The sequence below is a fragment of the Trachurus japonicus genome, chromosome 11 (genome assembly GCF_045865225.1).
Source record: "Trachurus japonicus isolate A0001 chromosome 11, Traja_1.0".
In the NCBI taxonomy this organism is placed as follows: Eukaryota; Metazoa; Chordata; class Actinopteri; order Carangiformes; family Carangidae; genus Trachurus; species Trachurus japonicus.
The window spans coordinates 18,070,414-18,084,351 of NC_140917.1; the positions used below are offsets into that span (position 1 = coordinate 18,070,414).

A 13,938-nucleotide genomic window follows, 5' to 3' on the forward strand; every position below is an offset into this window, starting at 1 on the left:
AAATTTAGTTGGAGGAGATTGTGGAACATCCAGTCCTTGACATCAGCCAGAAAGTCATGTAACAGCACCAACTTATATTGAGACTGAATCCCTCTGACATTATTCCTGTACATGCCTCTCACTGCAGGTCTCTTTCTCTCTTCTTCACTGTTTTCTTTTCCCATTTCTTTCACTCCTGAACTCTGATTTTTGCTCTGTGTTTCCATCCCCGAGTCTTCATGAACATTTTCAATTTATGCTTGAAAACCTGAATAGAAACACTGAAGACATTGTGTAGGTTTGGTAGTCGAGGCACATCCTGTCACATTTTCTTTTACAGATTTTCTGGTTTGGTCTGAATTTATCCAATATTTGGATGAATTCAGTATTATATCTCTTAGACAGGATTGTTTTAGAGGGGATCATCTGGTCCTTTTCATCTGGTATTTTCATCATTTTCATTGTCAAAATAAAGATGAGTTAAATATGAATGTTGTGTCTTTTGAATATAACTGAGGGATTCCAGCTGTTTCCGCTAACATCAGTTATCTGCCAAAAGTCCACTGCCGTGCAGCTACAGCAGATTGTTTTGGAAAATGTCGCAGAGGGCAGAGAGCTAGATTTACCAGGAACCAGGTAGCTACCAGGACTTTCTATTTGTTCTGTAACTGTCCCCTCTGGAACAAACCCTCAGTCTGCTTCCTTGTTAAATGTCAAACATACAAGTTCTTAAACTGAAACACTATAGAAATCAGAACATAAACAACAATTTAATGCTCAAAAGAAATATATTTCATTTTTAGGTCTTGCCAGATGCCAAAAAATGTTACACAGCGTCTTCAAACTCTAAGTTTTCGGTTTCCAAATGGAAATATGGCAAGCTGTCACGAGGGTAAGCATAGTTGCTCAAGTTGGGGAGGCCATACACCACGCAGCAGCTGAGGGCACTGCGGTAGATCTCCATCCCACAGGCTGAAGTCCACTGATCTGTCGCAGCGTCATAGTACTCCGTTCTATAGCTGGTGCTGGAGCCATTGAAGCCTCCAATAGCAAAGAGATGATCATCGATCACTTCAATGCCAAAGTTGCTGCGTGGGGTCAACATCTGGGCCACATTGTTCCAGGAGTCGGTCTGGGGGCTGTAGGCCTCAACCGACTGTAGACGGGCGTTGCCGTCAAAGCCACCAACCTGGAGAGGAGAAGTAGAGTAATGGAGTCAGAAAGCAGTTGGCTAATTAGCTAATGAATAAATTCCACATTCACAAAGTATTTTTAATCTCCCTTCCATGTTATAATGATTAATAGGCAGTTTTTACTTAGCTGGTTAAAATCTCTACATATGCTGAATGGATTGGCACAAAAAGTGGTGACTTGATGATGGTGATCCTGTGACTTTCGCTCTAGTGCCACCATGAGGCTGACATTTTGAGTAAAAAGTCTTGATATGTATTGATCAGGTTGCCATAACATTTGGTGCAGACATTAATGTCTTCAATGCAACACAGGTAGAATTAACACAAACTAATTTCACATTTGACACATTTCAAGTGTATGATTGTAAGCAGTGTTTCATGTTCTTACTGCAAACACATGGTCTGCATAGGCAATGACCCCGATTCCACTGCGCCTGCTTTCCATGGGGGCGGTCAGTGTCCATTGGTCCAATTCTGGAGAGTAGTATTCAGCTGTGTGTAGGCATTCATTCCCATTGAAACCGCCACAAATGTAAACCTGAAAACAAAAGGAGGACAGTATATAAAATTGGTTTTCAGCTAGTGACTGTGTTCCCGGTATTACATTCAGAAATGTTTCAACAGTGTTAAAAGAAAATGAATCACCAACCCTGCCATGGAGTGTTGTGCAGCTGGCGTCGCTCCTTTGTTCATTCATATCTGCAATAAGAGACCACTGGTTGGTTTCCGGGTTGTAGCGCTCTGCACTGCTGAGTCGAAAATGTCCATTGTATCCTCCCATGGCATAGATGAACCCGTTCAGCACTGTGACGCTCACATAGCAGCGACGATAGTTCATTGGTGCCACTTCCCGCCATGTGTTGGTGGTCGGGTCAAACCTGCGCACACTGTTGAAATGCTCCACCCTGTCAAAGCCGCCAACGCAGTAGACAAACCCACCAAGGAAAGCCACGCCATGATATGCACGTGGACGCTCCATATTGTTTGTCACGTTTAACCAGCGGTCAGCTCTGAAATCGTAGGCCTCAATGCCGTTAGTTGGATCACCTCCGCTCCAACCACCAATCGCCAACAAGACGGCGTTGGGCAGACGAGGACGGACTTCAGGGTTACGGAAACTGGGCACTGGGGGACTGTTTGTGATGATGTGATACAAGGTTTCCAAGGCAGTGTGGGTCATTTGAAGGCACTCAGCGTTGTTCCTCACCAGGTCACTGGACAATATATGGACCCTGAGGTACTCTGCACTTGTCAAGGCCAGACGAACCTACAGTACACAGGATAAACAACAATGACTGATTTACTCAAATTTTATCTTCATGTGACATAAACAAATCCCATAAAAACAGCAAAAACAACAATGTTTCAACAATCAGTTTTTCAGAACTTTGTCCTACTTCTACTAAAAAAATAAAATGAAAGTAATAATAAAAAACTATGAATAAAAAAACGAGATTATTCGCTAAAAGAGATGGACACATCAGTTTTTAGCAAATGTTCCCACAGGACTATTTGGACTTTTTCTGAAGCCGACAATTATTGTTTTTCCCCAAATGGACCAAGTTTAGTATCAAAGCATCATCATCAGCACCATCAGTGAATCTCTGGAGATGTAAATCTGGACTAAATGTAAAGACAGAAAAATTATTGCACCCTAGAATAAAGTGCAGCCATATGTCCTTCTCGCTCCTCAGGCATGTGGGTGATCCAGCGAATGATGGCCTCATACACTGTTGACTCCTTTCTTACATTGAGGTCATCTCTCCCAGTCATGTCAAGGAGTTCCTCCACAGTGAACTGCAGGAACTCTTCGCAGGGAACAACCTCGTCAAAGTGGTCAATGATGTAGCGGTAGGCCTTGAGCTGCAGCTCAGGGCTGTGGCAGATGTGTGTGAGCTTCCAGACACCGATGCAGTTCTCTGGGCTGAGCCTCTCACTGATGAAGCTGGAGCAGGTTTTCACAACGTCTGTTATATTGAACTTATCAGCAGCCATCATCAGTTCCTGTACATTGTCGTCCGTCACAGAAACAGAGCCAGTGTATGCAAACTGTATGATTTGCTGTAACATGTCGGGAGACACGTCGAACACGGTGGAGACCCTGCAGTCTGGGGTCTGCCAGCGAGTGAAGAGAGCCCTGAGGGTGAGGATGGAGGCACAGCAGAAGAGAGAAATAAATACTAAATCTTTTGACAGTGACAATAATACAGTAAACTCCTTTGAGAAGTTATAAACAGGAGTCAAAATGGCATGAAGCTTTAAAGCCAATGCACACTTAAAAACAATATTATAACAGTCTGGTTTTATCATGTTAAATCAAGCGAATAATTGACTAATGTGTAAGTTAAAGCATAGCATAACATAACTGTCAAGTGTTCACGCAGTTCACGATTTAGTTCAGTTTTTTTCAACAATTCCTGTTTGTATTGAATTGATTGATTTGGCAGATTTCTGAACAATAAAATCAGCTTAAAAATAGTTGTATGGGACAAATACTGATACATATACAGTCAAAATTAATTTCCTTGTGACTCACTGAAAAGAAATATCAACAAACTTCCTAAATATAACTTAACTATAGTCTCCACTCAAACACCCCCAAATATGTCATTGTAGATTTAACTCTGTTGAGAGTTTTTTCTCATACTTACATTGCTGAAACAAAACTAAGTGTTGTGCTGGTTATTTAAGGTATATATCCTTCTACTTCCCTCTTTAGATCAGTTATCAACTCACCTGAAGTAAGGGCTGCAGTTACAGAGGATGATCTTGTGGACTGGAAACTCGACATCCTCAGCTTTGAGGACTGTGTCGCAAAATATCCCATCCAGACGGAGATCATTGTACACCGAGCCGGAGTTTTCTAAAGACATGCCTTGGTCACTTACAGTATCTTGACTTTTTTTTTCTTAAATGTGGCAGCCTTCCCTCAGTTTGGTGCTGGTTTAGTTTGTCTCTAGAGTCTCACCAAGAATGTTGGGTGAACACAGAATTGTGTTCTGTCACATCACAGTGGGATTCTAGAACTGAACCTTATTACATCATAATGACAACCTGTGCCTTACAGTAACCTATGGAAAGTTATATTTTCCTATATATAATTTTCTTATAATGATTTTGTCTTTGTGTAATGTCCATCAAACATGAGGAAAATCATATTAGTTATTATATATTAATTTTTGAGTAAGGATAATTAAAAAAAACTGCAAATGGATATTACTGACATTACCAACATGATTAAATTGTTATTTTTTTGTTTCATTATTTAATTGTACACCTGGACTTGTTTCAAAAAAGCACAATATACTATAGTATACTATACTAATAAATACTAAACTTAACTAATATAATATAATATAATATAATATAGAATATACAGTATATAAAATAATAGTTCTTCACTTAAACACACTCCAGTTACTCAAATTATTGTATTATAAATATTATAAAATGAACATTATGAATTGTTGAATTTGAAGCTATATGGGAGGGCTTCTCTCCACTTAACCCCTGCATTTCCTCTGTCAATTTAACCTACTGGAAAAAATTAGGAGGTGAATAATTAAGTTGTTAATCCATTTGAAAGCTCAGCATGGATAAGATATGAAAACACAACACTATGGCTGCAGTCGTCCTCTCACACTGAACGTTTTATAAAAAACGTCCTCCTCTTTGAATGGAAGCAGGTGATGAATGAAGCCTTGACTTGGGGGCAGGGTAAAGTGCTTGGATGCCTGACAGCTAGTATCTCACCATCAGAAAATCTCAGTTTCCAGCCAGATATGTTTGCTACATGGATATTAGAGATACATAATATGGCTGTGGCCAGTTTTAGTTGAGATTATCTCTAATGTTCAGTTGTGGTTCAATGGACATTGATAAGGCTGCAGGTTGCAGTAGATTATGCGCTGTCAGTAAGAGATTTATTTCTTCATGCCCATAAGTAGATTGTAGCATAAAGTTTACCTGATGTGACTTGATATTAATTTACATTATTGCAAAGGTCATGTGGGATTTCGTTTAAAATTCAGACATTGAAGTCTTGTCATAAAATTGGGATATTGGGTTGTTTAGCAGTTAACTGGGTGTTTACTAAATCATACATTTAATTTTCAGCAGAAACAGAACCTTGATTAAATTAATATTCACCCATCTAATCATAAAGACTAAAATGGTAGGAGTTAGCACATTGTTCCACAAGCACTGATCACAAATTAAAATTTAAGTTGATAATATTAAGATGTGAAATACAAGCCTAATAAACAACGCTTACCCACACACAAATACGCAGACACTTACACAAACAAAATAGTCTCCTAAACACATGCAAAGTGATAAAACATGACCATCTATCGCCCAAAAATGCGCATTCAGTCTGTTGTTATTAAACTGCTTCCTTCCTCAAGGGCGAACACAGCAGGTAGCCTGAGATCTAATTAGCTAGTTAGCCTTTGGTTGACTGAGTAAAGGCTCCATCCAAAAGAAATCTGAGCTCAGTTCATGACATTTTACTCTGATAAAGGGGAGCCGTGTGCAGCAGTGAACAGTAGGAGAGAGCACTGTGTTGATGAATGGCTGCTAAATACAGCAGCTTCTGATTAAACAGTATCTGAGGAGGTGTTTGTGGGGGAAAAAAGAGGCAGTGGAAAAGAATGACTGTAATCAAATAGATTCCATCAAACTACTTGAAGTTATTTACCGAGGTCATTGTGCTTGTTTTCAAATCACTGGCCCGCTAATCTGTCTCCGAGGCAAAACAGCTCAGGAGTGATATGTCAAAACATTCAGACACATGGCGTGAGCAGAATATTTCAAGGGGAAACAAGTTTTTCTCTGCCCTAAAAGCAGAAACCTGTGACAAACGCTGTGTGGTGCAGATACATCGATCATAAATACCAATAACTGAATGATAACTCAGCATACGCTAAGGTTCATGAGTCTCAAAAACTCATTTGGAATTACTGTATAATATTCTCACTTCTTCACTGAACTCAGTTGAATTTTTAATCCTTGAGAAATGGATGACAGAGCAACTGGTGTATGTCTGGCTCATTTCAAACCATTGATATTGCCAATAATACTGTATATTAATGCCATTTTAAGGTAATATACTAAGGTGGCATTACATTTAATAAACACAAGCGTGTTAGGATTTGCACCATGTTTGTGCTGCCTTGCCATTTAAAGCATCTACAAAGAACTTTCATTTTGTTAATTTTGGTGACACGTGGTTGAGTTTTGCTGGAAAGAAGACTGCATTTCTGGCTGGACATGGATCATGGTGCTGAAACATGAAAGTAAAAAAAGGTTCTGAAAGCTGAGCAGCTGTGGCTCTGTTACACTGAGTAACTTGAAGGATCAACACTTCCATGACACCAACATTTACCAACCACCTGATGACATTCAGAAAAGTCTGAGCTGGGTATAAGTCCAACTTAAGGGGACTATTCAAGGTCTTATCTGGATCAAATAGGAAGCTACTGTATGGTAGTCATCTGGAGTGGCTGGCTGGGGGCTAGCAGTGTTGAGTCTGACGTTGCAGATTGGTCAACTGGGGGTTGAAGTCTGAACCTGTGGAGGTGGGAGGTACTGACTGGGATTCAGGTTGTATGCTAGCAGGCTGAAGGCTAGCTGACTGGAGCTTAATGGTTGGCTGAATCAGAAACAGGGACTAGCTGCATGCCTGGTAGATTGCCCAGATGTCATGGGTGTTAATGAAGTCCACAGTCCACACAAGCAATGATCTCTGAAATCATCTGCTAAGTCTTAAGCGTTTTAGGCATACACAAGCTGGTAGCCTACTACGTACTGTAGGTGCGAGGAGGGTGCTTTAATACAAAGAATGTTCAGGCTGGTTGGCATGAAACTAAATAATGATAGGTGATACTCAGAAACTTGCTCTGAAATGAAAACTGAAAGTACAAATGCAGATGCTGCTGGGAAATATAAAGATCCCTGAAAGGAACGGGAAACTCCAGACAAAGGAGATGACTTAATAGTGAACAGGTGACACATCAGGGTGTGGCGGACAGTCATAAAGGCAATAAGTGAAACACTGAATAGACATAGAAGGAAGTAACTTCAAAATAAAAGTAATTCAAACAACGTATTGTAACTGTGGCTTTTTATTTTATTTTTTGGCAACTGAACTTTTTTTTCCTACAGCTGCCTGACTGACTGTTCAATATTTCAGAGCGGCACTTAGTTAAAAAAAATTCTGCCTTGTCTGCTGTGGTCAGAAAGTTGAGATAGACACCTGAGGCACAGGAATCTGATGGAATATTTAGTTAAATATTACTTTAAAAGTATTACTTTATCTATTTGAAACTTAGTTTTTTCATTAAAGTTTTTGTTTAGATGTGTAACCCACTTATGGATTAGATCTTTTTTGGATGCTGCACACCACTAAATAGCTCTTTTTTTTGTGGAAATTGTCTTAACTTTTGTCTGTATTTGAGCAATATCTTTGGTAGGTGTATATGAAAATGTAGCGGTGTCTTTCCTCAAAACTGTTTTGCACAAATTAAACTTTAAATTTCAACTTTAATTGTCACATTTAAATTTCAAAGATAACATTCAAGACTGAAGTTATAAGAAAGATAGCACATTGCTGATTTTATTTATTTAGATTTTGGTATTGTCACACACTCAACACTGTTTATGGGTATTGTATCTGCAGGTTTTTCATTTCTAATGCAAAAATAAAGTTAAAGCAACAGAAAGACTCCAAAGAAAAATATCAATAACATTGAGGAGCCCTCTTTTTATTTTATTTTATTTTATTTTTTGTATATAAGAAAGTGAAGCACAAGATTCAGCTTACTTTCCTCACCACAACTAGCCTAGAAATCTAGACGCACCCTAGCGGCAGCAAAAATATTTGCTCCGTAGGTGGTTCTAGAAACGAGCCATAGGAACTTTTTGAGTCTCGAACACCAATTGTGTTCACCAATCACAGCGCTCTATCTGTTTAGAGAGTCGTTGGGCGGGCTTAACGCGATGGCGACATACATTTTAATTGGCTTGTCAGGCTAACGACATCCTGCTCTTTGCTCTGATTGGTCGTAGCGCTACCCTATTGCGTGCAGAGGCAGCTTGAAAGACAGCCTTCATCCCGCCCCCTGGATTGAGCCGAGGTCTACCGGTCGTTGCCAGACTATACATTTTATAGTCTGGCTTGTCAGGCTACACCACAACCATTTTCTGTGAATCAATTCTATATTTGAGGAACTCACATAGCTCAGATTCTCAGACTTTATGGTATTTACTGAGGCTCCACTGTCTGTTGTTGTTGCTGTTGTCTTTGTGCAGTAGGCTATATGCTTCAATATGTTCCTCATATTTTACAGGAGGGAGGGAGCCTTACCAGAAAGCCTCATGAACCTGCTCTTCCAGTCTTTAGTTGCTGACTGGCACATCAACACGTCTTGTCCCTTTACGGTAAGAGTGGGTGGAGAGTGGGTTACTTTAAGCTTAAAGGACATGTGCTAAAGTGGATTTATTCTTGCACGGAGTGGTTAAAAGGGGCGGATGACACTGGTGGAGCAAGAGAGAGAATACGAAACATGTAGCGAAACAGCATAGTGTCTCACAAGATTTTTTGTAAACAGCACAGCACAACAAAACTATGTCCATCAGGACTCTTTTAACAACACAGCAAAGTCTCTGTAAAACACTGGTGAGTACAGTTTGTGATGTTACATATCAGTAACATGTTTATTGTTGTTTCTAATGTTCTATAGTGGACAATGATGTTTTATGGGTGTTTGCTCTGTTCAGGCAGCTCTCATTTAATCTCTCATTTAAAAATGTCTAAAATGAGGCTTTCAAGTGCAAAAGTATTACTTCCAATGTTGTTCCCTAGTATTTAAGGACAATTTGATATTTATAAACAAATTATTTCAAATTTTGCTTTTTCACACTTTCGCTCTCAGTGTGTCCACATGGCTGCAGCTAGTTGTCTGCCGACTGAAGATCAGTTTCTGTGCCCCATCTGTCTGGATGTGTTCACTGATCCCGTCACCACATCGTGTGGACATACATTCTGCAAGTGCTGCGTCACTCAACATTGTGAAAATGACGTCGAGTGCCAGTGTCCCATCTGTAAGAGACATTTAGAGAAAAAACCTGAACTGCAAGTCAATGTGTTTATTTCTGAGATGACTGCTTGGTTTAGACTCTCAGCTAAAAACAAAAACAGATGTGGCTCAGAGCAAAACTGTGCCAAAACACAAGTTCCCTGTGACATCTGTGCTGGAACCAAAGTCGAGGCCCAGAAGTCCTGCCTGGTTTGTCTGGCTTCCTACTGTGAGACGCACCTGGAGCCTCATCTGACGGCATCAGCCCTAAGAAGTCATCAGCTGACCAACCCTGTGGAGAACTTGGAGGACAGGGTGTGCAAGAAACACAACAAACCTCTGGAGCTGTTCTGCAAAAATGATCAAATGTGCGTCTGCATGCTCTGCACAGTCACTGAACATAAAACACACACTCGGAAAGACGACTGAGCTGGGGGAGACGGTGGCTGAAATTCAAAAGATGATCCAGCAGAGACAGCTCAAGATTCAGGGTATCACACATTCAGTACAGCTCAGTGATCAAGATGCAGACAGAGAGAAAGCAGCTGGGGTTCAGATCTACCGCATTGTGACGCAGCTTCTAGATAAAGCCCTGAAGGAGATCACCAAGACAGTTGAACTAAAAAAGAGAGCGACGCAGGAAAAGGCCAACGCTTTCATCATAGAGCTGGAGCAGGAAATCTCTCAGCTGATGAAGAGACGAGCTGAACTTGAGCAGCTCTCACTAGCTGCGTTTCCATTACAGATTTTCGCAAAATAAAAGCGATATTTCTGAAACTTCGAAAAAGTGCAATTGCTATTTGCGGGTGTTTCCATTGAAAGGTATTTTGCGAATGAGCCGTGATGCGTCTTGCGTTTCTATGGTGACGGCACAGCGATCTCAGCTGCCTACAGCTGTTGCTGTTATTGTTTTTAACAAAGACAAAAACAGCGCTTGATTACTGAAAGGCAAAGCCCGTGTGGCGCTGCAGCGGCCACAAATAAGGACGCACTCACACGGGCCAGTTGTACCGTGCTGAAGCTCTAATGCCCCCTCCTCTGTCCCCCGCTGGCCCGCACTCACACCACCTCCAACCCAAGCTGCTCAAGCACGGTCGCCTCCGTTGATGTAGAGGGACTATTTGTTTACCAACACGGCGGATGTGCGCTTTACTGCAGAAAGAACGGCTTTTTAAACACCAGCGGTGATGAGGCGCTGATGGTTGTGTGTGTGTCCACACACCCGTACTGGTTTATGTGACTTAAGGTGACATGTCGGCGCAGGAGCGAGTGGAGCCTGGATGCGAGCCAGTCTCCTTCAACCATGCACGGAAAAGGGGAATGATAGGAAAGGTTTTTCTAATTTAATGAGAAACGATGCCCAGGTCAGCAATGCATGACAATAAACATGTGGTTCATTTGTCCCCTCAAGTTACATAAACCTACACAGCGTGGACACACACAACTCCGGTGACGCCGGTGACGTGTAGAAAAGCGAAAAAAGTGTTTCCATTACACTTTTGCGATACACGTTTGTATCGATACGTCTCAAAAACCACCTCATGAGAGCGCAAAAACTTTTTTGCGATATTTGAGAGTTTTTTCGAAATGTAGGTGTTTCCATTACCAGTTTTTAATTTCGATATTTAGGTTTTGCGCATTTCAAGGGGTAATGGAAACGCAACTAGTGTCTGAAGACAATTTCAACTTTCTCCAAACCTTTACATCCCTCAATGCCAATTTACCCGCCAAAGACTGGACACAAGTCAGCATACCCCCACCGATACATGAGGGGACAGTGAGGAAAGTCATGGAGATTATTCATAAGTGGCTGGAGAAGACTCAGACCATCGATAAAGAGACTCGAAAGCTGTCTGAGGCCGAGCTGAGGAAGGTCCGGCAGTACGCAGTGGATGTGAGACTCGACCCTAACACAGCACATCCTGTCCTTGTCGTATCTAATGATGAAAAACAAGTAAGATGTACAGATGAATGGATGAATCTCCCAGACAATCCAGAGAGGTTTTCCATGAAGGGCAACGTCCTCGGAAGGCATGGTTACTCTTCGGGGAGGTTTTACTATGAGGTTCACGTAAAAGGGAAGGGTCAGTGGGGTCTGGGAGTGGCCAGGCAGTCGGTGGACAGGAAGGCAGACAAACCAATGAATCCTCAGAACGGTTACTGGCAGCTGTGTCTGAAGGATAACGAGTACAAAGTGTCTGGTGACCCTCCAGTTCGCCTTTCTCTTCAGTCAAAGCCCAACAGTGTGGGGGTGTTTGTGGATTATGAGGAGAGTCTGGTTTCCTTTTATGACACTGATGCTTTTACTCTTATCTACTCCTTTACCGGCTGCTCCTTCACTGAGAAACTCTACCCCTGCTTAAATCCCTGCTTTTATGACGGTGGTAAAAACTCTGCTCCCCTGATCATCACTCCTGTTACTCACACCTGAATAGAAACTATATGGTTTTGAAGGCTCAGTGTGATTTAAGGTAACTCATTTGCACACTGAGGGCCTTTCTGGATCTATTAAATATTATAAATATAAAATATAAATAAAATAAATAAACATTATACATCGTTAATAGCTTTCATATAGAATTTAAATAATTATCTTGTGCAACTACAGTATATGACAGCATTCATCATCACAATGTTTTGAGGTATATAAGCGTATTGTGTATTATAAGGTTTTGACCTGATTATTGATTTTTTGTTTTCCCGTAGAGCCTCTTTTAGTTCAATTGTTCAAAATGGTTCTTATATTATTTCTTTTTCATGAAATACGTTTGAACATTATAAATATTTGAAGTATAGTATTTACAGAGATCATGTATGGTTTTGTGACTTTATTGACTGTATCGTCAAACTCAGCATCACTCAGGGAAATTGTTGTCATAAATTTTATTCATTGCAATAAAATGGAAATAGAGTCGTATTTGTCACTCGTGCCTTTCTCTTTCTCACTCTCTCAAGAATGTTTCCTGCATGAGGTTAAGCAAGCATATCTATGATTAACTGGAAATTTGACTAAACAATCCTCTGAGCGTCTCTCAGTCATTATGCCTAAATATGACAGAGTGTTAATACTCAGAGATTTTAAAATTCATGAGGGAGACGTAAAAAAAAAACTGGAGTCACAAAGTGGGAGAAGAACAGAGATACGACTGGACACTAATGAAGATGTATGATGCCAATACGTGTGTATGTGTGTGCATGTGTGTGTGTGTGTGTGTGTGTGTGTGTGTGTGTGTGTGTGTGTGTGTGTGTGTGTGTGTGTGTGTGAATGTGTGTGTGCGCCATGGGAGAATGGACTTCATTGGGATCTAAATTGCCTCTAAAATAGCTTGATAAATGCAAGTAGAAAAAAATGAATTACACTTGTCAGTTGCAATTTATTCAAACGGTGAAACCTCTATTGTTCTATCATCCATGTCATCTCATGTCATCTATCTGCCATTACCACATCCTACTGATTCATACATTGCCCCCGGCTGACTTTTTTCTTTAAAAAAAAAAAAGAGAGAAAAGAAAAAAAAATCACTTCTCTGTGCAGCTGGAGTTTTAAAATGTGTTTAAATTAAATATATCAGATATTACAAAGGAAATAAGTATATATACACACACATATTCTCTGTGTGGCTTCTCCTCCTCTGTCCAATTCTGTCATTAAAATGTGGACACAAACAAGAAAGCTTGTGTGACCTCTGACCTCAGAAACAAACACATGCATGATTTTGACAAATGTAAAGTTACTTAAAGTCATAAATAATGAGCTTAGAGCAATTCAAAGGTGCTGGAGGAAGGTGATACACTGACAGACTGTTAAGGACACACTATAACATCATAAAACAAGATGAAACAGCTTCAGTCATTCCAGGAAATATGCCAAAACAACATTCAACACCTCTGAGTCTGGAGCAAAGAAGAAAATATTGTGACCTTGCCCACAGGTAGAAAAGGTTGGAGCAGTCTGAAACATCACACAGAAGACTGTGTTTCCAACCAAGAGGTCATCAGAGGTCACTACAGATGATTCAATGGAAAGATGAGTCAACAAAAACAAGCGTATTCACAACCAAGTTTGTATCTTTTAAATATTTGCCACATATGAAACTTAATGTATGAATATTGAAATATGTTGCACACTGCAAAACGTCAAACAGGTTAGCAAATGTGGTTTCTTCTTTTTATTATAAAAGTAAAGTGCAGAGAAAAAGAAAAAAGCAGCGACACAAATGTTTACTTTCAGTGAGTTTCTCTGTGCTCAGAGCAGTTTGCACGTGTCTAATGGACTCTGGTGCAATATGCGTGTGAGGAGAGTAAAAGTAGGTCTGTGGTGCTGCAATGCCTCTTAAAAAAAAAAAAAAAAGAAGCTGACAGGGTAGAAAAGGCAGTACTCTGATCCATATTCATATTTCCATTCATTTTACCGTGAACTCTCCGCAACTGTTGATCCACTTTGAAGAATCACTTGTTCATTTGCAGGAGTTTGTGCAGCTGGTTTCTTTTGCATAATTATACAGTTTTACTTTACCGAGTTTTCCTGTGGCTGTGAGAGCGCGTTTGGTGGATACACACATACACACACACATACACAGGTGAGGTGTGTGTCCATACTGTACCACACACTCTCACACACACACTCCAAAGCCTCCTGCAGAAATTACACATTCAGTTTAAGGGCCCGTTTTTCATTAACCTTTATT

At 40.4% G+C, this 13,938-nt stretch overlaps 2 protein-coding genes across 2 annotated transcripts; one reads left to right on the top strand and one right to left on the bottom strand.

Moving 5' to 3' along the window:
- Positions 1–759: 759 nt before the first annotated feature.
- Positions 760–4,177, bottom strand: LOC146978640 (kelch-like protein 10). Its single transcript, XM_085790388.1, has 5 exons — positions 3,909–4,177; positions 2,826–3,309; positions 1,822–2,439; positions 1,561–1,710; positions 760–1,168 (listed from the first exon to the last, which is right to left on the bottom strand). The coding sequence occupies exons 1-5, from the start codon at positions 4,043–4,045 to the stop codon at positions 806–808; spliced, it is 1,752 nt and encodes a 583-aa protein (XP_085646514.1). The 5' UTR covers positions 4,046–4,177; the 3' UTR covers positions 760–805.
- Positions 4,178–9,115: 4,938 nt separating this feature from the next.
- btr29 (bloodthirsty-related gene family, member 29) lies at positions 9,116–11,681 on the top strand. The gene is given in 3 exon segments (XM_085790389.1): positions 9,116–9,663; positions 9,665–9,973; positions 10,916–11,681. Coding segments are annotated over 3 exon segments (1,623 nt in total).
- Positions 11,682–13,938: the final 2,257 nt, after the last annotated feature.

Bases quoted from the DNA above. Each gene is read 5' to 3' on its own strand.
- LOC146978640 (XM_085790388.1), bottom strand. From the start codon at position 4,045: ATGTCTTTAGAAAACTCCGGCTCGGTGTACAATGATCTCCGTCTGGAT. The intron at 3,310-3,908 runs GTGAGTTGATAA...CCTCACCCTCAG, and splicing joins AACTGCAGCCCTTACTTCAG to GGCTCTCTTCACTCGCTGGC. The intron at 1,711-1,821 runs GTTGGTGATTCA...TTTTGTTTTCAG, and splicing joins GCACAACACTCCATGGCAGG to GTTTACATTTGTGGCGGTTT.